This window comes from Epinephelus moara, chromosome 10 (assembly GCF_006386435.1).
Source record: "Epinephelus moara isolate mb chromosome 10, YSFRI_EMoa_1.0, whole genome shotgun sequence".
Taxonomy (NCBI): Eukaryota; Metazoa; Chordata; class Actinopteri; order Perciformes; family Serranidae; genus Epinephelus; species Epinephelus moara.
Window position 1 is genome coordinate 34977757 of NC_065515.1, and position 25668 is coordinate 35003424.

Below are 25668 nucleotides of genomic sequence, written 5' to 3' on the forward strand. Positions count from 1 at the left end.
AGCAGCACGGCAAGCAGCATTAGCAGTGTCCCAGTACATAGCATGAGCATAGACTGTATAAGAGCATGAGCAGCCGGCTCCTCCTCAGCTGTATCCCGGCAGCAGCGTTAGAAGCAGAGAAGCCGGACTTGCTCGAACGGTCCGCTGGAAAACCGAAGATCAAGGACGCGGCGACGCAGCCCTGCCACGGCAGCTGCCTGTGGGCAAACAAATCAGTCTCCAGCGTGCCGCTGTCCAGCAACCTCGAATCTGTAGGGGAGGAGGAGCGGACATGACTCGCGGCAGTATTTTGAATTTGAGTGCAGTAACCGTTTTGGCCACATTCTTACATACAGCGCCTTTAATAAAGACAAGCTGATTAATCAATCCAACTATATTTTAACTCGAAATATAATATGGGATTTCTTACGAGAACCCTTCTTAACTATCGCCACAAGATGGCAGTATGACTCCATGTTAAATGAGGGATTAAACACATGAAATTATAACTGACTCGTACTATGACCTACAAGAGTGGGAGAAAAATCTTTCAACTAACAAACAAGGATTATGCACAGTTACAATGTTAGAACATAGATAAAATGTATAGTTTTACTTTCAAGAGACATTTCAGATTGGTTACAAGGGAAACTTAGTCTCTGCTCAGGAATGCATACTGAATGTACGACCCCCACATCTGTTCTTCTAATCTCATCTTCACCAGGGTGAGAGCCGGGGTGGCACCCATAGATGTGACAAAAAGGGGAGAGGATGTGGTGAATTTTTAAAGCATAGTTAATGAACCCGGGTCTGGCAGTTAATCTGGCTGCGTTGTCAAACGCTGGATTTTCCCAGGATGTTAATCTGAAACTTGGGATCTAGAGGGTTTCCAATTGACACCTTTACCACTCTTGACGCCAGGATGACGGTGAAAGAGTTCTTTAAGAATGAGATGAGGCCGGGGGCAGAGTCATAAACATTTGACAGAGTCGCCCATCTCATTCTGTCCATTTACTTAAAATCTAGGTTCTGGAGGAGTTTAGAAGGCTGTTTTCCCTACACCAGTGTGAATGAATTCATTTTCATTGTGAATTAGGAAATGGTTGGCCAAAAGTTGAGTATGACTGCGAGTACTATATAAAGATTTTGAGGATAGATTTATGTATTATTTAAATCAGTGTTTTGCACAAGGTCCCCTGACTTTTTCTTTTACTCTTGTCATAATAACTACAGCCACCAGATGACTTTGTTAATATGAACATAAACATATATTGTTTTGGGGCACTTGCTTTCATCTTTCCCCACATGGGCCCTTCTTTTCTTGTTTTTGTGTTCATTGATCATTTAAAATGACAATGGGAAATGATGGAAGTATCATCAATATGGACTGAAAATATATATTTATTTCCATGTTATTTTAATATTATTTTTGGGTGTAGTTCAGGAAGGAATAGATGAAGTAGTTAATTTGAATTTGCAACTGTTGCATATGACCCATTCCTTATGCAAGATTCACTATATTTTTTCATCTAAACCAATTTATGCATGCAGTGCATTTGTAATTTAACTAATAAAACTTTGACCCCTAACCCCTACTTACCTTTACCAAGTGTTTCAGTTGCCTAAACCTAATGCGATGTGGGAAGCAGGATGTGAATCTTGGCCTCTTGATTGCAAAAAGCAAATATTGCCAGTGAACATCCAGTAATTCAGACAGATGCTAAGTTTCCTTCAAAACATATTTTGCAAAATGCAAAAATAAATAAATGAATAAATAAAAGGAAAGTAGCAGTATAGGAACCTCATTTTTAACAGAGAAGGTCATGGACCAACACAAAGTAACAACCTTTGGGAAAAAGTAATGATGGTGTGCTGTTGTGGGAATTTGATGTCCATAGATAAACCATAGAGTTTCATGTGGTTGTATCAGCAGAGAGTGTGTGTCATATGAAAGAATCAGATCTTATTGTATGTAGTCATGCTTTCCTCTTCCTTCGCTCAAAGTTCTTGTTTTTGAATACTTGTGTACAATGGGAGAGAATAATGAACATACAAACGCGTGCGCACACACACACACACACACACACACACACACGCACACACACCCACACACACACACACACACACACACACACAAATGAAAACATAAAGACCTCTCCAGGACACAAACATGGAGACACATGGACTGTAGATACTGACATACTTACAAGACTGCACATGCACACGGACACACTGGTACACACACTCACATTGTTTCAATACAATGCCTATCAAGCTGTCACATTTGTTTTGGGAACTACTTCCTATAAGAGCATAAACATGACACTATTCCCAGCCATGTTTGTGTGTGTGTGTGTGTGTGTGTGTGTGTGCGCGCACACACATGTGTAATGGTTGTGTGTTTACATATAATTCCATCACTGTGTATTGTTCATTCACATGCAGTGAGAATAGTACAACAGTGGAAAGAACAGAGTAGGGAGGTGACAGCACATGTGTTTCCTCCAGTATTTTATGTAAACAATAAGCTCATGTATAGTGTATAGTATATACACAAACACACACAAAGAAATGAACATATAAACATTATTGGGATTAGTATAGTGAAATTCACGCCATATTAGTCTTTTGAATAGTTTACATGACTAATATTGTGAATCAATGACACAAGTCAAAAACAAGTCACAAGTCAGTCCTGTTGTCACATTCGTAACCAACGTGGAGGACTCCAGTGATGGAACTTTGCAGCTTGAGGATGGGTTGGCAGCTTATATTGAGTTCAAGACACCCATTGAGGATCCTTTTGAGGTTTTATGGTGGTGGAAGGAGCATGTTAAAATGTTTCCTAACCTGGTGGTGATTGCGCAAAATGTTTTCCCCATCCCGGCATCGAGCACAGCCGGTGAAAGAGTCTTTTTCTCTGCTAGATTTGTAATTCAAGAACAGAGAACCCAGTTTAATGTGAGTGACTGTAGCCTGTATGTGCTCAATCATGGGTGAGGGTTGGGTTGCGGCTTTGACTTAGGCATACTGACAGGTAACTGGTTGGGTCTAGTACTGAGCTTTATGGGTATGGGCGGGTGTGGGTTTTCAAAATGGACATGTGCAGGACTCTGTATTGTTGTGCAAAAACAAAATTACAAAGAATCCTACATTTGTTCAATGTTTTATAACTCTATGGGGTAGGGATCACTGCTTAAATATGAAACTTTTCGAAAGTGTTCATTTCAATGGCTGAAGGTAGCTGTGCAAAAGTAAAACTGCAAATATGCAACGCATCTAAAACTCAAGCTAGGAATGTCTTTTTGTCTGCGGGAACAGTCTGTCACACCTAACTGGCCTGTGTGAAATGCTGCCATAATACAATAATGAAGTCCCAGTGTCCTCAAATGAGTACTCCCTAATTAATAGTGTCTTAACTTGCTACTACTACTATTTGTAATTGTACTTGTAATTGTAATTTGTATGCAATAGTAAACTACAAATGTTATTGAGCATAAAAAAAAAACCAAAAAAAAAAACATAAAATTTGATCAGTTTTTTTTTTTTTTTTTAACCTTGTCCACTTTGTATCTGGATCAACAATTGACTGACTTGGCACAGGGTTTTTCATTCCCACTCGATGGTGTATATAAGTGTCCATGAATGAGGACAGCAGGTCTAAGGTAAGCAGAATGAAGTACAAGGTGCAGGAAACCCAAAATGTCATGCCCTCAAGTGAGGACGCAGGGTATAAGGAGGGTAGAACTAAATTATGGGAACACATTAACTGCATAGCAGATGTTGTTATATTTTACTTATGTTTTTCACACAGCTCCATGTTCTCCAAATACTATGAAAAAGTTTCTTTTGAGTCTCCACCCTCGTTGACAGTAGTTTAGAGCCATTTGAACTGCTAGCTTCATGTTAGCTTAGAAACTCAAAACATTTGCTTCAGTCCATCATCTGGTGTTTAAAGGTCACTTCCACAGGCTGTTCACATTTGGCAGTTGAACGTGGACCTCATAAAAACACTAAAGTTGACCAGACGAAACAGCACATATACATCCAGCCAGGAAAAATGAAACACACATGACTGAACCCATGCACAAGTGCTCACACCCTCTCTCTCTCTCTCTCTCTCTCTCTCTCTCTCTCTCTCTCTCACACACACACACACACACACTGCAGCTCAGCTTCATTCTGTATTTCTGTCTCTCTCCTTCCCTCTCCCTCTGTCTGTTTCTTTTTCACACACACCACAGAGTCTGTGTACCTCCCTCTTTCACTTCTGAGGCTGTTTGCTGCTTTGAGTCGAGCCGTTTCACTGCAGCTGAAGCTGGAAAAAGTGACCACAGACACATGTAACACACACACAGTTCAGGGCTTCGCTCCGGCTGTGTGTGTGTGTTTGTGTGAGTGAAACCTGAGAAAAGAAAGAGAAAAGTTGAGAATTTCTGGTCTGGATGTCTGGAACAGCCTGATCTGATGATGACAATGCTGATGCCGATGAAGAAGCAGCTGCTGTTGACAGACCAAAGTTGCTGCTGGATGTTGTTTTTTCCTTACTGCTTTCGGATACCAGGAGATTACTGTCATTTAATGGGATTACTGCTTTCTCTGGAAGAATTTACATTTATGCCTGAGCATGTATTTAAACCAGGAAGCCGTTAAGATGAAGAGTGTCAAACATGTTATAGGTAATGTTTACACACACACACACACACACACACACACACACACACACACACACACACACACACACACACACACACACACACTGTAAAACTTGCATTGACGTACAGTTTGGTCTCTGTTTGCTTGGGCTGACTTCACACTCATTCGTTTGTTCATTTAGTATCTCTTTCTGTCACATTCTCTCAAAACCAACTGAAAAGTTATCTGCGTATGTAAATGTTCATGTACTGTATAATGTATACACAATGTCATGTTCTCACTGGCTGTGACTAGACACCACAGCATACGGGAGGAACACAAACATTCATGTGTTGCCAGCCATGCCTCTCTCTGTCTGCCCAGTGTCTTTTTTTTTTCCATTTCACCAGTCTTTTCCGTTGCAGTCTGCTGGTTAGGTGATTTAGCTGACAAAGAATTTACTTTTAAACAGCTGATGATGGAGTCTTAGTTTAGTCATCACACAGCATATGCCCAATGTGGCTTTGGATCTACTTGTGCTTTAAAATTATCTTTCTGTGATGGTTTGTTCAAACTGAAAGAAATGATAATGCAGGTTAAACAATGATCTCACACTATTTTCACTGTGTTTCAGTTACATCAAGTAAAGTAGCATTTCTGATCCTCAGCTTTAGGATCAGTGTCTGGAATGTTGTGGGGGTGGGTGGCTTTGTTGTTTCTATGCTAACCTCTAATATTTTTGGGTAATTTTTTAAACATTGATGTTTCTGTAATAAATTTAGTCATCAAGACAGAAGTGTAGGTAAATAGGCTTCATGCTAGCATTCCAGCAAACACAGTGTTCATGAAAATGCAAGTAGCGTTTGAGGAATTTCCAAAGATGACAGTGTTTATACCTAGACCACTGATGTCTTTAAGATGTGTTCAGAAAGGACGTGGAGATTTTCTTTTTTCATTTATCAGACAGGACATTAACATAAGCTAAAAATTCAAAGTACAAATATATATACAGAAATTTAGAGAGAAATGGAGGCAAAAGAACGAGAAACAGTCAGGTCACAAAAACAGAACAGAAAAGAAACAAACAAAAAAACATGTACATCACAGTGTGTTAAAGTATAGGACAGACTACTTGTAGAGGTATAAGTTCATTGTTCCAGGTCAAGTAGATTATTCATATAGTTTATTAATGGGTCCCAGGTTTTGTAGAATCTGTTAAGGGAGCCGTTGATCCAGTGGCTGTGTGATGGATGGGTTTCATCCCTCAATTTAAATAGAAGTGAGTGTCTAGCGAACACTCCCTCAGACACCCTAGGACTGCAGTAATTTTCTGTCATTATTTGTAGATAAGATTAATAATGTCTGGTCTAGCATCACTCCCTCTTTTACTCATTTCTCCACTTATCCTATTTAGCGATCAATTTTGGACTCTTTTTCACCCATTACCCTGCAAGACCTCACTGAGCTGATGAGCAGCATGAAAGTGTCCTCCAGTGCTGTTGATATTTTGCCCACACCTGTGCTTAAAAATTCAAAACAATTCACCAATTTAAATTCAAATAATGGTTCATAATATCTGAATCATGAAACCAGGATGTTGAAGCTACACAAAACCCCAAGCGTATTTTAGGCTCAATTTCAAGTATCTCTGGGTCTTGTGTGAGGGTAGAATGGAGCATGGGATGGATCGGGGGTTGGGCGGGCTCCTGCAGTGATGTGGGCGCTGCGCCGCACTGTCATGGTGAAGAGAGAGCTGAGCTGGAAGGCAAAGATTTCGATTTACTGGTCCATCTACGTCCCAACCCTCACCTACGGTCATAAGCTCTGGGTAGTGACCATAAGAATGAGACGGTGGATACAAGCATCCCAAATGAGTTTTCTCATTGGAATGGCTGGGCTCAGCCTTAGAGATAGGATAAGGAGCTCAGACATCCGGAGGGAGCTCGGAGTAGAGCCGCTACTCCTTTGTGTCAAAAATCGTCAGCTCAGGTGATTTGGGCATCTGATCAGGAGGCCTCCTGGGCGCCTCCAGTGTACATATTTTGTCTGGCCTGGGAACGCCTTGGGGTCTGCCAGGAGGAGCTGGAAAGTGTTGCTGGTGAGAGGGACTTCTGGGGTGCTTTGCTTGGCCTGCTGCCCCCACGACCTGGCTCCGGATAAGTGGATGAAAATAGATGGAACGATGGAAAGCAAATATGCATTGAGCAAATAATGACTACAGCTGACAGTATAGTCTACCGTGTCACGTTACTGCTGACAATCATCTGCTGGACTGAAACCAGTGGAAGGGGCACCAACTAATATTCTGGCAATGGCTATATGTAGGTGCATCCTACCAGGCTACTGTACTGCAGTTACATGTAAACAAAGAAAATATAAAAGAAGGAAACGACATGACGTCAGTGACAGCCTTCAAGGAGCCAGACTTTGTTTCGTGGTTATCAAAATGTGTGCATTTGTTTTGGGTTTTTTTTTTTGTTATTGGTGTACAAACATCACGTAATGTGTGTTTTTTAATTTGGTGGAAGGATTTTTCAATCAAAGGTGAAACAGCACAGATATGGTGGGTTATAGTGTGATTTGCTGTGCCCGCCCCATTAACCTCAATAGAACTGACACCAAAGTCTGGCTCCAATGCAAAATTCAAATGCTGTCACTGATGTCATGACCTTTCCCTCTTTAGCTTCCTTGCATGAAAACAGGAAGTTATAACTCAAGTAAGCCTACCACAATGTGTACTGCTCATATTTATAACAGACATCAAATACTAGACTTAATTTAATCTTGATTTCTTAGAAAACAAGAGTAGATTCGTAAGCTTAAGCTACAATTATGGCATGAGAAATACAAACAGGGATAGTCTCTCTTGTGTGGGCTCTTGGTTCCTCAGCTGATCACTTTAAAAGCCCATTGTGGTTTTAGGGATCTGTCTTCTGTGCCTTTTTACACTTGTACTAGATGAAGGAGGGTCAGGAGAAAGCTAGTATTGAGTTAATGTTATTGCATGACTTGGACTGTGCCCATTAAAGAGGAGAATAGAAAATAGACACGTATTTGCAATTCATTTCATATTGTATAGCTTCATTTGAAGTGACATTAAAATGTGTAAGAGCAAAAACCAACTATGTAAGTAACATAACTAACACAGTTTAATGAAAGCAACAGGGCTGAGATGAAATTACCATTGTGTCAGTTTACTTAATCCAGGATGGTTTAAGTCTCTGGCAGAATGCTGTGGTTTGATTAGGTTCATTCCCAAATGCTGAGCTCCATCTGTCTGTGAACCACTAGCAGCAGCAGTGACAGTGTGTAAGAGCATGCTGCTTAATCTGTTTAAATTTAGAGCTGATGGATGTAGGTGACAATTAAGGTGCATATGTTGTGTGTGTGTGTGTGTGTGTGTGTGTGTGTGTGTGTGTGTGTGTGTGTGTGTAGGTAGTGATGGCACCATCAGTGTGTTGCCATACGACCATGGAGTTTAGACACCTGACACTTTGGCAGTCAGCCATGTTTGTTACAGCTCAGACAGTCTTACTGTACTATATGTATGTTGTGTTCTTACCAGGGGCAGGGGATTATTAGAGAGGTATCACATCTCCTAGTTAGTGCATATGAGCTGGCAGATGGTGCCATCCCTCCAAACCAGCCAGGCTTACAGATCACTTGTGCCTACCAATACTGCACTGTTGAACAAACTGTGAAACAAGCATAACTGAACCTCTGTGTGTGAGGTTGCTACACCTCATCTATCTATCTATCTATCTATCTATCTATCTATCTATCTATCTATCTATCTATCTATCTATCTATCATTTTGCATACCTTTCAATACATTTTGTGTTACTTAGCAATAAACTGTAGCTGTAACTGTAACTCATGGCTCGTGCTTAGATTGTTATGATTATGGTTTTACCACAATAGTTTATAATGTAGTTACTGCTGGAGACAATTGTATTGTCCCTGCTGCTTTGTGATGACTGCAGGTACTTAATATATGAATATAAATAAATTGATTATTTGTAACATGTGAACACAGCCGGTAAGATTTAATCTAACACATTATGGACTCTGTGAAATTGTAGAGCAAAGTAAGAGTAAGAGGCTAAACTCAAGATACATGAAAGGTATATATAAAGGTATCTATGTGTGAGGTCTGTGTGTGAGTTGTCACCAACTCAAGGCATAGAAATTGTGGTTTTTGTCTCTGAGCTGCTGGAATGTCGGGAAAAATCGATCAGATGTTGCCCTGTGCAGAGACAGAGTAGTTAGCCTAAATATTTACACAGTGGTAATGTCTGTTCAAACTCATAGAGTATAGGAACTTATGTTCTGTTCCAGCACCTATAATAAACCTTATCTTTCTGAAACAGTCATTCATCTTAAAGTATTCTCATGCCGTCTGCTAAGTAGGAACTCCCTTCGTCAAACAGAGGAATGTCCCTGCCTTTCAAGAGGCTTTTCAGGGTTTCCAGCTTTGCTCATGGGACCATACTTGTGGTTAGACTGAACAGGAGTAGCTGCCCAACATAGAAACAAATGACAGTTAACTAGCTAATTGTAGTTGTCCAAAACATTTACAGAAACCACACGCTACTTCCTCAAAGCCAGGCTCTAAATTAATCTCCCAAATCAAGAATCCCACTGGCCCCATTAGTGTGTTCACTAATGCAACCTGACATCTGCTTATTGAGTGTTTATGTCCAGCCTTGAAGTGGTCATACATCAAGTCTGTCTGCACCACTCCTTCTACTTTGATATTCTAACAATACAGGACATCCTCCCTGGCTGCCTGGCTCTGGTTGCATAACCCTGCTATTTTGTACGTTCCTGTTCTGCTGGAGAATATTTCCTAGATCCTCTTCCCTGTCCCATACCTTTTGTTCTGTGCAGCGTTTTGTGCATGTTTTCCCCATTTGCGTCATCCTTAAAAATGTATTTATTTATTTATTTAATTTGTATAGAAAATCAGGACAATGCATATTAATGAACATGTACAGCAGTACACGTAAATATGCCAGATTGTAGCCCGGGGGCTAATTTCGGTCTGGAAAAATGAAGCTCCATACTTGGATTTGCAATTTTCAACTGGGTTCTTATCTTTTGCAGCTGTGTCTTGGTTTCATTGTTGGAGGGGTAAAGACTAGTTCCAGTTATAATTTTATAGAACTTTGAAAAATTGACCAAACCACTGTGTTTGGGACTAGGAATGTAAACGGGTATTAATACATTATCTGGAAATGAACAGATGATGCCCTTTGAACAAGCATGAACAGCATCCAAGGGAACTGGGAACTGCAAATAGAGCAGGTTTTTCCATTATGCAGATTTGCTGAAATATTAACAAAGGCTAAAAACATAGAGGTGTACAGCACATCATTTTGGGGTCAATCTTCATCCAGCAATGTCCTTCTCAATTACCTTCATCAGTCTTGACCAATTTTGTTGTGTAGTGCAGGATAAAGCTTGACTTCACTGATGTTACAGGTTTTATTTTTACGTAATGATTTTCCTGAAGCCGACACCCTGCACACTTGACAGGAGGGAACTGACAATCTGAGGAAAAGTGCTAATTGAGTTGTTCAGATTTTCCTGTTCTATTTCCACTATTTATTTCCACCCAAACCATTTACAGTTTGATTTAATGTAGACACAGTTTAGAATTTTAAATGGTACAGGTAAAAAAAAATATCATACTTTATGATTTGATTTATGAAGGTACACTGTAAAAATATTTATCAAAATATTTTGTGTCCTATTTTTTTCTTTTTAGCTAAACTTAGACCTATACGCTATACATATGAGCTAAATTTAAGGTATATTTGCAGGAATTTTCAGCTACAGTTTGTGAAGAGTTTCACTAGTGAAAGTCAAAGTCAAAGTCAGCCCATGCTTTGGTTGCCTGCCGTTTGTCTTCTCTATATTGGCATTTTTATGCCTCTGGGCCAGAGATAACTGTGGACAGAGGCACTGTGTTTTCGATTTGTCCATGCCATTCTTGTGAATGCTTTATCTAAAGAACACCTTGAGGAAATTTCTTTAAATTTGGCACAAACATCCACTTGGACTTGATGAACTGATTACACTTTGTTGGTCAAAGGTCAAGGTCTCTACCTCACAACCTCACAAAACATGTTTTTGGCCATAACTCAGAAATTCATATTCTAATTATGACAAAATTTTACACAAATGTCTAATAGGATAAAATGATGAAGTGATGACATTTTATATCCAAAAGGCCAAAGGTCAGCTTCACTATTACATTATAATGTAATGCAAAAACATTTGCATTTTGGGTGTCCATCTTGAAACTACGCTGATTGCATAGATTTTCAGTGCTGCTGAGGGGAAGATGTGTTTAAGGCATCCATGTTTTGACAAACATGAATATAAAGTGTTACTGCAACTTAACAGGCTCATGCAGGCATACAACCTTGAAGTGGTAATTCTACTTTTTTCAGCTCTGTGTAAGTGATTTTTGTAGCTTCCTCTTGGATGTGTGCTGCTTACAGTCTGGCACCTGGTCCCTTGCTACCTTTTCATAAAGTCATAACGTCACCTGTGTCCTGTGCCTGACCACAGCAAAATGAGAAGAAAATAAGATAATCCAGGCAAAGGGCAGATTATCTGTGGATAAATACATCACCTCACTCTTCTAGTGGGACATACAGTGATTGACGATTGGGAGAGATTACTGTTGTATGAGTCAATACATTGTCTTTTAGAAAATTCTTGGATGGCATAAATTCAAATTAAAAAAAGCAACAACAAAAAACTATTTTACAGAATTAGGCAATCTAGACAATTTCTCAATATTATTTTGGGGATTGTCATAATTACACAGATTGGTCCAGGTGTGTGATGCATTGAAATATTGCAGCTGTAGTTTCCGGTGTTGAGCCATGTGTTCTCTTGCTAGGTTTCTAGCGGTTTTAGTTCTGTGCAACAGAAGGCACAACTGTATGTTATTGATTTCATTATCTGTGTCCACATAAGCCTAAGAAGATTTGACAAGGTCCATGTTCTAGCTTTTCCCAGAGCTGTTAAATGACCTCTATCCCCTGGGGAAGCAGTTTAAAGCTGTGATAAAAGCTAGTAAGAGGACCTTGAGTTAGGCCTTTTTGGTCAAAGAGACCAAATTTCCAAGGTCAAGCATGGGCCAATTTCACATCATGTTCTATGATATAAATTAGGGCTTTTGAACATCTTTGAATGTTGAATTTTACATCTTTCATTTTAATTTAAGATGCTCAAAAGAAATATACATGTATATATATATATATATATATATATATATATACATGTATATACTTTATTTGTCTTATCTTTTATCTTTTGGTGTGTGGGATCTTATATCAGCAAAATTCTACCAAACATTTCTTTGTGGAACACACTGTAATGGAATCTCCATATCTGATATCCTTGGCAGGTCAGCAGACTTGGATACTAAGAACAGAGGTACACTGATATTGCCTCCATTAAAAGCCAGGCTCACTACCAGCCATTGTGCTCTCCTTCAGTCTGTCCCCACCCCCACTGGCACACAACCTAGCCAAGCATGTTTTAGAGCAATAAAATACAGTCAGTGTTAATGCATGTCTTTATTCTCAGGGACAGAGAAAGTTTTGTTCACCATACACTGCCTTTCCACTTTCAGGCTGCAGGGAAACAATTATGATCATTAAACCACAGCAGGGTAGAGTGCAATGCACGGATACACACAATCACATAAAGCCATGTCTGAAAGTGCTTTGTTTTAGTCTCCTATATACATCACATATGGACACCAGTCAGAACTGGATAGTAACGGAGTAGGCTGCATGTGATGGCAGGATATGACCAAAGAAAATGATATAAATGAGGTAGAAAACAGCTTTGAAATAATGTGACTAAAGCCCAGAAACACAAAACAGAAAAGTATACATATAACATTTTGAGTCATGCTTCCTTGACTATTTCTTTAATTTGTCTGTTCATGCAGAGGGGAGGGGAGAGGATTGCTATACTGATCAGTCTATCACTCTGACCAGCATCCTAGAGTGGTATTAGCACCAGGGGCATTTCTAGGATTTGAGGACATCGGGGCTTAGCTCACACCTCTGTAGGGGGAGGTCTGGGGGGATCCTATCCCTGGAATTTTTTTTTTTATGAACAAGCTCTATTTTGATGCTTTTTATGTACTCTGACCTCTTAATTACCCATAAAAACTGTTTATTTTTAATTTTATTTTGCAGATTAGTTATGAATTGTGATGTCAAAATATTAATAGTTGTTAGTAATTAGCGTTGAGTTGAAACAGATTACTTTATAACCACTATCATTAAAATTTAGAGAATGTTTAGGTGCTTGTACTTTATACTTACTACTACATTATACTTTTACTCGACTACATCTCAGAGGGAAACACTGTCATTTTGACTCATCTACATATATTTGTCTGTTACTTTTAAAACTTGATAATACAAAATGTAATCAGCTGATAAATGATGATGTATAATTGTACAATAAACTACCCAAAAGTATTTAAAATGAGCTCCACCTTTACCCAAAACATACATTTCTGATCAACAAATTGCATTTTTTTTTATATTGTTACCAAGCCTATTCTGTGTGTGTGTGTGTGTGTGTGTGTGTATATATATATATATATATATATACACACACATATATATATTGGTGTTGAGAGAGAGAGAGAGAGAGAGAGAGAGAAAGAGAGAGAGAGAGAGACAGGCCCGAAATACACACACATGGAGAGAGAGAGAGAGACAGGCCCGAAATACACACACATGCACAAACAGGACCTATACATGCATTAAATGAAGAGCTCTTAGAGTGAATGGTTTGCCCATGTGCCTCAAATATTGGGGGTTTAGTGTCTTGCTCAAGAGCCCCTCAGTGGTGCCCAGGAGGAGAGGTGGCACCTCTCCAGCTACCATTCCACGCCCCATTCTTATTACGGACTTGAGCGGGTGACCCTCCGGTTCCCAACCCAAGTCTCTAGTCTCTGATATACTGCCACCTCTATATGTTCTTATGTCATATATGATGATGAGAAACTGAGGTGAGAAAGTTCATTCTTGACCTTGAAAACTTGACAAAAAATTCAGAGGGATTCACTTTTTAGGTGGGCTGTACAGTTTTTCTCGATTGGTTTGGCTCATTTCTTGAAACAGAAATTACATTCTCAAAGCTTTAAGTGCATTTGGCAAAATAGTCCAGTGGTTCAGCACAACACTATGGCTCACCTGCAAAAGGTCATATCTCTCCCAAAACAGTTAACTCATGCTTCAAACTAAGTCCCTTTCTCATATAAATAGTCAAGGCCCCCAAACACAAGTTTCCTTCTCAATTGCTTTGGCTCATTTCTTGAAACAGAAATGACATTCTCCAAGCTCTACATGCATTTGCCAAAATAGCCTGGATGGTTCAGCACAACACCATGGCTCACCTGCAAAAGGTCATATCTCTCCCAAAACAGTTAACTCATGTGTCAAAACTAAGCCATTTTCTCATATAAATAGTCAATGGCCCCAAAATGCAAAGTCTCTTTGGCATTGTGTAAGCACTGTTGGTCAAAATGTTTAGATGTTTTGTCACTATGGCAGTGGACCATGGAAATATCACTTATGTCACATTTCAATCTTGGTCCAGACCATTCACTGACAATGAATGGTTACTGTAATTGATGCCTTTTGTCTAGCTACCAGAAATCAAACTGTATCAAACTGAAAAAAATGATGGACCTACACTGTCATGGAAATTGTTACTGTATTTTTATTCACAAACATAAAGTAACTGCCAAACATCACAGTAAAAAGAAAATGTATACAGCAAAATATACTGTACTGTAAACACATCAACACAAAAAAAGGAAAATTATATGCAATATCGTTCACACCAGTAACTCCACCTCAATGGTCGTCCTCCTCATCCTCACTCTCGTGGTCGTCCTCTCTCTGCTGTCTGTCTGGCCACAGATTTTCATCCACATCACACCTGATATTCTCCCTTGCGATGCAACGGGGGAAGAATCTACGTGCATGCCGCAACCATCCCCTGCACTGATCTGCTGTGACATTGTCACAGCAAGCATCCATTGCTTCAAGCAGGGACCTCTGGTTCTGAGCCCGATGCTCATACACCCCCCACCTCCAAGCAGAGAAAAATTCCTCAATTGGATTGAGAAATGGGGAGTAAGGTGGTAGGAGCACCATTAGCAGTCTTGGGTGGGCAGTGAACCAGGCCCTGATGAGCGGGCCGCGGTGGAAGCTGACATTGTCCCACACAACTACAAACTTTGACAAGTGAGGCCCTACCAAACCTCTCTCATTTTCTGGGATGAGATCTGAATAAAGGTGATCCAAAAAGAACAGGAGCTTTTGGGTATTGTATGGGCCAAGTGTGGGAATGTGGGTGGCCACACCATTTTCAGAAATGGCAGCACACATTGTTATATTGCCCCCACGCTGGCCTGGGACATCCACCGTGGCCCGGTGGCCAATAATATTCCGGCCACGTCTTCTTCCTTTGGCCAGGTTGAAGCCGGCTTCATCCACGAAAACAAGGGTGTGAGGAGTCTCATTCCCCTCCAATGCCATTATTCTCTACAATACAGTACAACAAAATATCAAATCAGTTATACGGTAGAATCATACCATAACAGCAAATTACATAGGAATGTTTTGTGTTCTCCACCAAAAGTTCAATATAGTGGCCTCTGTGCTTTACTGTAAACAGGTTATAATGATAGATAACCAGTAACACACCACTGACTTACATTTACATACTGGAACCGCAGCTCTTTCACTCTATCAGAGTTTCTCTCAAATGGTACCCTGTAGAGCTGTTTCATGCTCATCTCATGTTTCTTCAATACCCTGTCTATTGTTGATATGCTGATAGTGTTGATGTTCTGGAATATTAGATTGTCCTGTATTATGGTATTACGGATCTCTCTTAGTGTGATGGCATTATTTGCCATCACTATATCGTTAAAGGGGTTTTTTTGGGGAGTTTTTCCTTATCCGCTGCAAGGGTCATAAGGACAGAGGGATGTCGTATGCTGTAAAGCCCTGTGAGGCAAATTGTGATTTGTGATATTGGGCTTTATAAATAAAATTGATTGATTGATTGATTGACTATATTGCAGATCTCCTGTTCTTGTTCTCGGCTGAGTAGTGTTCTTCTGCCACCAGTACGAGGTTGTCTTCCAATCCTAGACATAGAATTCACAAATAGACAATATTACCATTTGTATTGTGATGCACTGTCCTGTCCTGTAGACCTACTGTATGCCTTATGAATTTCTCACAGAATGAGTTACCAATTGTACTGTTGTTTTACTGTTACGTAATGTACTGAAATTCTACTGTAATGCATTGCTGTACAGTAATTGGAATACTATTGTAAACTGTACTATCAATACAGTAATTCCATTGTTGAATGAGGACATAGGCCTACCTGTTTTCCCTGCGGAAGGTTTGGATGACAGAAGACACTGTAGATCTGGGCACATTCGGCTGAACTCGACGACCTGCCTCTGCCATTGTGAGGCCATGATTGATCACATGGTCAACAAGTGTAGCCCGCATTTCATCTGGAACGGCATGGTGTCTTCGTGCCCCTCGCCCTCTTCCACCTACTCCACCACCACGCACCCTTACTCCTCCTCCTCTTCCTCTTCTTCTTCCTCTTCCTCGAGCAGGCAGTTGGTCATTGTTTACCTGGCCAGGTGCCTCCATGTTCAGAAATTGTATTGATTCTGGTCAAGCTCTATATGTTTGTTTGGCAAAAATCATACTCATGGATAGCACCTGTCAGGTAACTAAACATACCATTTGATTGGTCATCTGAGATGTGTTACACACCCCCTTTATTAGTCAAGTTCTAGATTCACCTGAGTCAATTTATCAATCAGCAAAGGATATTCATATCATGTAATGTGATGTTATACATGGTATTATGTTCCTGACTAATTTTTACAATTGAATGAACTCTTGTGCATGTGATGGCTGACACAATGAAATAATGCTGACATGTTTTGGAGAGTAAAACCATTTGACTGACAATCAACAGTTAGTTTAGATCAGCAAGATATATACAATTGGTAATTGTGCTAAGTGTAGGCAACTGTAATCAATCATTTGCAAAGATGTGCTAGACATTTGCAATTTGTGCAAACTGTAGACAATTGTATTTAATCATTTGCAAAGTGTGCTAAGACCTTTGCAATTTGTTGAAAGGAATGAGAATTTGAAATCTGTTGTGAAGAAGTGCCCAGTGGTTTGGAGGGTTGTCCATGTTGTTTTGAGAATGTAATTTCTGTTTCAAGAAATGAGCCAAACCAATCGAGAAAAACTGTAAATTCATGAGAAACCTTTTTAGGTTCATGTGAACACAAACATTAGTATGAGATAAATGGCTTATCAAGGTCCATGCTTCAGCACCTCACACTGTCACAGTGTCATGTAAGAACCATTCTAGACCAATCAGTAGAATTTTGACAATACCCAAATACAGTGGTGAGGTCCATTCCTCCAAGTGTCTCCAAAACCCAACAGTGAAATCAAGAAAAATAGCTGCAGAACAGTAGAAGCCAGTGATATATTGTAATGACAGGAGGTTCACTTTTAAGGACAAACCGAATCAGGAAAACATGCACAAAACACTTATCCTTTTTACACAGAGATTGCGCTTTAGGGCCACTACGAAGTCCCTTCGCATTTTTACACAGAACCCAGGACCAGTCTGCGATTTTAGACAGCATCACAGAAGCAGAATTGACATGAAAGGCGTCACATGTTACACAACAGCGTCAGTCTCTAAGTGATAACAATAGCATAACAAAGCAATAACAATCATTTACCGTTCCTTGTTATATGGCAGCTGATCTTGTCCTCTGCTCGGAGGGTAAAGGCCCTGACACACCAAGCCGACGGTCGGCCGTCGACCAAAGTCAGGCCATTGGTGAGCATCTGACAGCTTAGTTTTTGCGGTGTGTCCCGCATCGTCGACACTTTGGCGTTGGCATCGGCGGCTTTTCGGCCGATTGAGCATGTTGAATCGGCGGCGGAGCTTGTCAGTGAGAGAGATCACTCTGATTGGTTGTTCAGGTTTTATTTCCTCGCCCCTGTAGGGATAGCAGTGGGTGCGGCTAGCGGAGCGTTACCCGCAACATGACCGGAGGGAAGCACAGCCAGTTAGCCTCCACTAGTCTCTGAGCTAGCCCCGGCTCTCTGTTTGGATCCAACCGGAGCACCGAGCCCTGGTTTGTTATTCAGGTTAAAGTGGGAAGAAGCAGCGGGTTTATTAGGCAGCTGAGTGAAGTGGAGCCTGTGGAGAAAACACTGGGACCGTCTGGATGTAATAGTCCGTGGAGGTGCTGCAGTGCTTGGCTGCACAGATAGGAAACCCCTTGGCTGTCAGGATGTACTTTCTCTCTCATGCAGGCGCAGAAGGTACGTGCCACTTGGCCGTCGCATGTAGTCCGTGTAGTATGTTCAAATGCAACTGACACAGGGCGACGTGAGGCGACATAGACGACGGAACAGTTGGCTTTCGTCGCTGCTAGTTCTTTGATGTCGGTTTGGTGTGTCCGCACCTTGAGGATTGTTTTCCTGATTTGCAGACATTCTCTGCGGCTGTACTTCCTATTTGAGTTAGCTGCTAACTGCTATCAGCTACTTTTTAACAGTGTGCAATTTCTGCCTTGAAGAGGCAGAGGCAAAGGGGCTGTATAACTAATCTCATTGTTTTTCTGTTTGTCTTCTCTTTCTCCCTGACAGTATTTTCTTTCTGTTTTTTTCTATTATTTGGATTCATTTGTGCCCCAGTTACTTTAGATTGCCTTCACTAACTCTCAGGAATCAGTGGATGTTTTACTGTTTATCTGGCTTTGTCTTATCAGTGTGTTTCTTCTTACAGATGAGATCATGCAGCAGGATATCAGGCCCCTGCTGGCTGTGGACATCATAGAGCAGCTTCATCGCCAGTTTGCCTTGCTCTCAGGTATGTAACAAGACTTCATGGTCCCACTGTCCTGCTGTCCACACCTGGAGGTTGTGACCCTGTGTAGAGTATTTCAATGGAGAGCTTGGAAACATTAATACTGGTAGTCAAACCGTTGTCAAGACAATAACTTACTGCTGCAAAACATTTTACATGCAAATTGGCTGTAAAATGAAGTCAAGTTTCAGGTCAAAAGCTCTGTATTGTGTGGTACATCAAATCTAAAAAAAAAAAATGCAGTAATTTACTAGTACTTGTTAAGGATACATTTTTAAAAATATGTTGAAATCAGATTTTATTATTTTCCACAGAAATAACTTAAATAACTTGTTCTAGATTACTTTCAGTGATAATCTGCAGCCTTGTTTCTTCACTCTATTTTTGAAAACATACTTATCTTTTCTTGTTGTGGTGAACAAAGTCTCCTTGAACCAGACAACAAAACCACATTTGAATGAATGAGGCTATAAAAAATATTTTTTTCTTTTCTTTTTTTTTTTAAACAGCCAAGAATGAAAACAATGAGATTTAAAGGAGCCTTCCAGCAGTGTAGCATTGAACTTCCACTGAGTTGGGAAACTCAAGAGACAGATTCAAAACATATGGTAAAACATTTTCTAGCCCCCCGTGTGGGTGTAGCTCAAAAAACACTGGTTCCTACTTTGCAATCAGCAGCATATCTCCCAGCACAACCTCACTATTTGGTAAATGCCCATGTCATTTAAACACCTGTCTCCATGTTAGGCTTTCTGCTAAATATGGTTATGTGTGCTGAGCCACGCCTTAACCTGGATCCACCCAAGACTAGCTTCTACAAAGGTCAACTCACAGATTAGGCAAAGACTTGGCTTCCAGTGCAATTGTACAAACATTTCTGCAGTACAACTGGATGGCCATATTACTGTAATAAAATGAATATTGAAATGCCAAAGCAGGCACTTAGATTTTAAATAGTGACAATACTGTGATCCTTAAATGCCATCCTGCCTCTGTGTAACAGGAAGTTTACTAACAAAGACCACACCAATAAGATAAAGATTTTGAATGATTTATTGCATATGATGGATTTTGGGTTCTGAGGAGGGGTGAGGATCGAGAGATTAGAAAATGAAAGGATGTGGATGGGGGATGAAGGGATGAGGGTCGAGGGTCGAATGGATGAGGGATGAAGGAATGAGGGATGAAGGGTTGAGGGATGAAGGATGAAGGGATGAGGGGTTGAGGGTCGAATAGATGATGGATGAAGGGATGAGGGATGAAGGGTTGAGAGTTGAATTGATGAGGGATGAAGGAATGAGGGATGAAGGGTTGAAGGATGAAGGATGAAGGGTTGAGGGTCAAATAGATGAGGGATGAAGTGGTGAGGGATGTGGGATGAAGGGTTGAGGGTCGAGTGGATGAGGGATGAAGGGTTGAGGGTCGAAAGGATGAAGGGATGAGGGATGAAGGGTTGAGGGATGAAGGGTAGCAGGGTAAGGATCAAGGGATGTAGAGAGAGGAATGAAGGTATGATGGTTGAAGGATGAAGGGATGGAAGACTGAGGGTTGAGGGATGAAGGTTGGGTTTCCGGGTTGCTGGCGAGCACCTGGTTCCTGTATGCAGAAAGGAGCAGAGAAAAAGATGTAAGAGGCAAGATGGGATTGGATGGGTGGGATGTGAGAAATGTGTTGAAGGGAAAGAGAATGCATCAGGTGTGCTTAAATACTATTGGGCAGAAATGGGATGTGTTCGAGGCGTGGTCTTTGTTCCCGAACCTAGTTATAAAACTACATATAAAATAATTAACTATGCCCACACAACTACAAAGAAGGATATGATTAATAAAACAGACTGACTGTCAAAAGACTAGCCTTTATCCACTTTTCTATAACCACGTTTCCCTTAAATCATACACACACAGAGGCTTACCCCAAAGTGTTGTGCAATACTTCGTGCACAGCAAACCAAAGGATATGATACATACTTTACTGATCCTAACAGGAAATTACTTCATATGGCAGCTACATTCACAATCAAACACAAACAGGAGACACTTAAACATACAACAAACGAAGCATGAAAGCTAAAATAAATTACTAAAAGAACCACAATCATTTGTTTGTATTGTGCAATGTTGTTTATCTAAAAAAAGTATAAAAGGTATATTAATATAAATATAAAAAGTATATACAAAGTATCACTAAAAACTTAAAATGTAAAAGACACAAAAAAAATATATGTACACACACACACACACACACACACACACATCATGGACACATGCACACGCACACACAGCGTAGAGACAGCAACACAACTTTTTAAAAGGATTAAAAGGAACACAGGAGGTTTGTCTCAAAAGACACAAACAGAAATAACTAATGGCAAAAAATAAGCTGAATATATGCTAGGCAAAAAATAAATAATAATACTAATAAATAATGATAAAAAACAGGGAAAACACACTGTAGGGAGACATTTGCAAACTATCCTAAAAGCAAAGAAAACTGAAGTAATAGAAGAAATACCAGATTTTCTTGGGGTGGCCTTCAAATAGAACAAATACTTATTTGTTTCATACTATGGTCACATCCTATAGCACAGCTCAAATGCCACTTCACTGGACATCTACGTCACAGAGAAACTTCTTTTATTGCTTGAATAAGGCAAACAGATGAATTCTAAACCAGGAAGTGCTCTTCATTTCACCTTAGCACAACTTTATATTAGACACACTAACATATACACAGGCAGGAAGTCACTAACTGTGCATACCACTTAACACAGGGTGCAAAATGTCTTTACAGTCACAACATTAACTGTAACCCATTAGAGCCATTGTGAAATACGTAAACATTAATCACTGTGTAATGGCTAGTGAGAGTGATTCAGAACACATTTAAACACCGTTTTCTTCAGCTTATGGCTTTAAACACATTGTCTCACAGCATGCTGGGAAACCCCACCCATTTAGCCCCAACACACCACAAGTGCACAATGATAGTGTTAATTTAGTTAAATTAACTCAAAACTCAAAAATTGTTGACTTAACAGAAAATAAATAATTCAAGCTCACAAGGGATGAGTTTTTGTGTCAAGTGAACATAAAGTTTTTATGTCATTTTGACAATCCGGAGCAATTGTGTAGACTTAACATTAAAATTTTGTGTCATGGATGGTTTGGGGTTTTACAGTATAAAGCACTACACATACCTTGAATAGGATTTCAGACTCCCTATCTGCCAGCGTCATTGAGAATCTGTAGCAGTTTTAGCGACTACATACACACACTCCCAGAGGACAGCTTTACTGGTGTGTGTTTAACGGAGTATCTAAATTGTGCCAAGAAAGGAAAGTTGAAAAGACTATCTTGTTGTGGTTTTGGTGTTATCCATGTGTGGGAAGTGACAGTTAAGCTGATGGGAGGAATTAATGTCATGTGGCAGTGTCCAGCCAGCTGAAACAGACTTGGCAGGGGCAAGTATAAAGTGGGAGAGATTTTGGATGTAGTTATGTGGTGTGAGAGCCCAGGCAGAGATAACTCTGATGATATCATCACAATCCTTCACTATTCTCTCAGACTTGACAAATCTCATCCAGAGACATAGCACATCAGACTGTTCACAGGCTGAAAAGACCAAATGCCTTTGACTGTATGACCTTTATGTATAAAATTGGTGGAGATTCCCTTAAACCACACACCAGCCACATGCAATCTGCAGTACATAGAGATGTATACCTAACCGCACACCTCAGTCTCCATAGGATATTTTACAATTGAGTCCCTTTCTTTTGGTATCTGCTGTATGTCATTACACTGTTCCACCAGTGGGCTATTGTTTTTACAACAGATGACACTTCCTTTGTACTGTATGGTACCTTACATAATAAGACTCTATCCTCCCTATACTGTAATGTTACACCAGCCTCTGCTCTTCCTTTGCGTTTATGTTAAGGTGCCAGAAACCTTATTATCTCCCAGTATGTGCTGTGTTATTGCAACATTCTATATCTCCCCAGTCTCTCCTCCACCTCCATTTCAACAAGCTTTCTCCACCTCTAATGGTATTTAAGATTACCCTGGATGTCCTCTTATTCATAGTACCACTTGCACTATCACTTCCCCTTCTCCCTTCAAGCTTAGTGGAACTGAATGTTTACGTTTTAATCCTTCTGATACATGTTCTATCATCAGCACATGTCACAGAAGGAAGGACTTTATGTATAAAACAGTTGCTTGAGTTTATATTCATCACAGAGGATCATACTCAAATTCTTTTACAGAGAAAAGACAAAAAACACAGAAAGCTCTTTAGTTGACTGTTTGATTGGCCGTGCAGTTGTTGAGGTACAATAGAGGAGGAAATCTAGAGGAGTCTACATGCATTTTTGTCTGAGAAAGCATGCAATAATACTGTGTGTGGTATTAAAGAATTATATAAACTTTTCAAAAAGTTCAACTTCCATTTTCATCAGAGATGTGTTGTTGTTTTTTTGCTTTGGGAAGCTTATCTTATTACTGTAATCCAGCTGGTGTAAAGTCACATCATTTTATTTTTTAAAAGTTTAGACAGAGCATTGCAGCCCAGCAGCCTGTGTGGTTCTCTGGGGATGCTTCTCATTCCTTCTCTCAGGCCTCTGTCAACAGCCAAAATAACAACTGTTTTCAAAAGTCCCTCTCTCAGCAGTCCTTGCATTCACAGTTACATAAGTTTAACACAGGCCTGGTTTATTGCTTTCACCACATGCGTGTGTTGTTTGTGAGTGTGTGTGCCTTCTCAGTAGGATGTGGGTTGCTATTTTGGTTGGATATTTTGGTCTTTTTCTTTATATACAATTTTGTCACATGTGAACTTAAACCTGACAGTACTCAAATTAATCTTCCTCTCACAAGTCACATAGTATACCTAGCAATGCGATGTCTACTTTCATGGATTTCTGTTGTTTTCTATGTATGAATTTTGAACGCTTACATGTGGTGCTCTTTTCTTTATCTGTTCAGCCATGGTAGCTCTCGCTTATCTGTTCCTCTTTGCAAAACACAAAGCTCATTACAGTCTGAGTGTTGAAAAATGAAAGCCAGACTCCACAGCCTATGTAAAAGCTTTCATATACAAAATAAACTGTTGGTTAAATACCTCTGTAAAAGCTCGCGAGATTTCAGGCACAGTATGAGATCGCTGCTTGTTCTCGCGATATTTCGGCTGTGCTTTGGAAAGTAGAGCTAAATGGTAAACAAACATGGCAGCACACCGGTAAGGTAAGACAACACGTTTACATGTCGTTTTCTATATGTTCTCTGACATTTATCCTAACGATATGAGGCGGTCTTTGTGGAAAAAAAGCTTGTTTAGTGGACTAACTTTGCACTTGAAGTATGCCCGTTCACTTACGTTTTAACAGGTCTGACGCTACTATGCGCCCCGGCTGTATCTAGGCTAACGGCTAACATGCTAACTATTATTTTTATGTCACTAGTCACTTGAAACAAATTTAGGACGATAGGAGACAGGTTGAATTAAACCGAAATTTCCTTTAAGCTCTCTCTACCATTTGGTTTAGGTATGCTATGCTAAAAAAACTCCACTAGATGTCGCTGTGTCTTTAACTAGTGCCTTTTCAGTTTACCTTCCACAGGAAGAAAGTAACAGAAAAAGTCATTTTAGACATGAGGGCTTTGTGTGGTGGGATTTTCAGAGGAAGGCATTTTTTGTCCACGTTGTAGTTCCAGAGGTCTAACGGAAAATATTTCTGTAACTTGATACAAAAAACAAAAGTCTAATGAGGGTCAAATAATTTTTTAAAAACATGCTCTAAAAAACTGTTCATTTGTCATTTTATGGTAAAGGTAGTGAAGCTAAGCTAATGGCTAATGTCAATAAAATTTACTATTTTCTACAAAACAAAACAAACAAACAAACTTCTGATGATTCCTAGTTGTAAATAATACATTTCATGTTATCCATTATATGTATAGTGATATAATATATCTATCTATATATCTATATCTATATCTATCTATCTCTCTCTCTCTCTCTCTCTCTCTCTCTCTCTATATATATATATATATATATGTATATATATATATATATTGTCTAAAGTCATGCTCAATCAAATGGTTGAATTTGCCTTTTATGGTAAAGGTAGTGATGCTACAACCCAGTCTCATTTCGAAGTAGTCGAATACCAGTACTTGGTCAGTGACACGGCGTCAGACACCGATGAATACATGGGTGGTTGCTGTCATTCTGTAACGCCCCCCGGCAGCATCAGGGCGAAACGCAGTCTGACAACAACATAAGTTAAGCGGGCAAAAGTCCCTGTTCTTTTTTCCTAAACCCAACCATGGATGTGTGTTGACTAAACGTAACCACGTATGTTGGCTGTTGAAAGACAAAAAAACATCACTATAGGGTGTTGTATCGACATGTAACAGGCTGAAGGCCACATGGTGTCTAAGAATTTCAACACCCAATGCACCCAGGGTACCATGCAGTGAAAATATTTTGGATTAAAAAAAGCATGAATATTCATTGTTCTTAATACCATAGTTTTAATGTAATTCCATTGTATATTTGATGAGAATAATTATATCAATATGATTTTTCACCATTTCTGTGATGATTTCAAAGTACTGTAATGGTTAATATCAAGAATAAATACATGGAATTAATTCTAGTACTGTTAATGCTACTAATTTCATGATAACAAACTGATATATGTTGGTATACCGACATACAAGCATTATTACAGTAAATGGTTCGTAATTTAGATTTTTTGTTTGTTTATTTCTTTTTTAAAGAAATTTATATTAAAGTGACATCTCAACAGTTTGTTAGACGTCTATATTTAAAAAGCTATGGGGTCTGTTAAAAACCAAAACAAAAACCAAAAAAACACTGATTTTTGTTATTATTGCCCTAAGGAAATAGAAAATGCAAAAAAAGTTGCTCTTTTCTCAGTGTGGACATTAAGGTGATATTCAGCATCCCTGCAAAAGAGAGTTAAAGGATGTCGTCCTCAGATAATTACACACTGGCCATGGAGAAGGGTGGAGAATTCTCAAACCT

At 39.7% G+C, this 25668-nt stretch overlaps 1 protein-coding gene across 1 annotated transcript in view; it reads left to right on the top strand.

Annotated features, from left to right (window-relative positions):
- Window positions 1-25668, top strand: part of mcf2l2 (MCF.2 cell line derived transforming sequence-like 2) — a 240879-nt gene that overhangs the window by 62983 nt on the left and 152228 nt on the right. The window contains exon 2 of the mRNA XM_050055717.1: window positions 18535-18618. Coding sequence (XP_049911674.1) covers window positions 18535-18618 — 84 coding nt within the window. The remainder of the gene's footprint in view (window positions 1-18534; window positions 18619-25668) is intronic.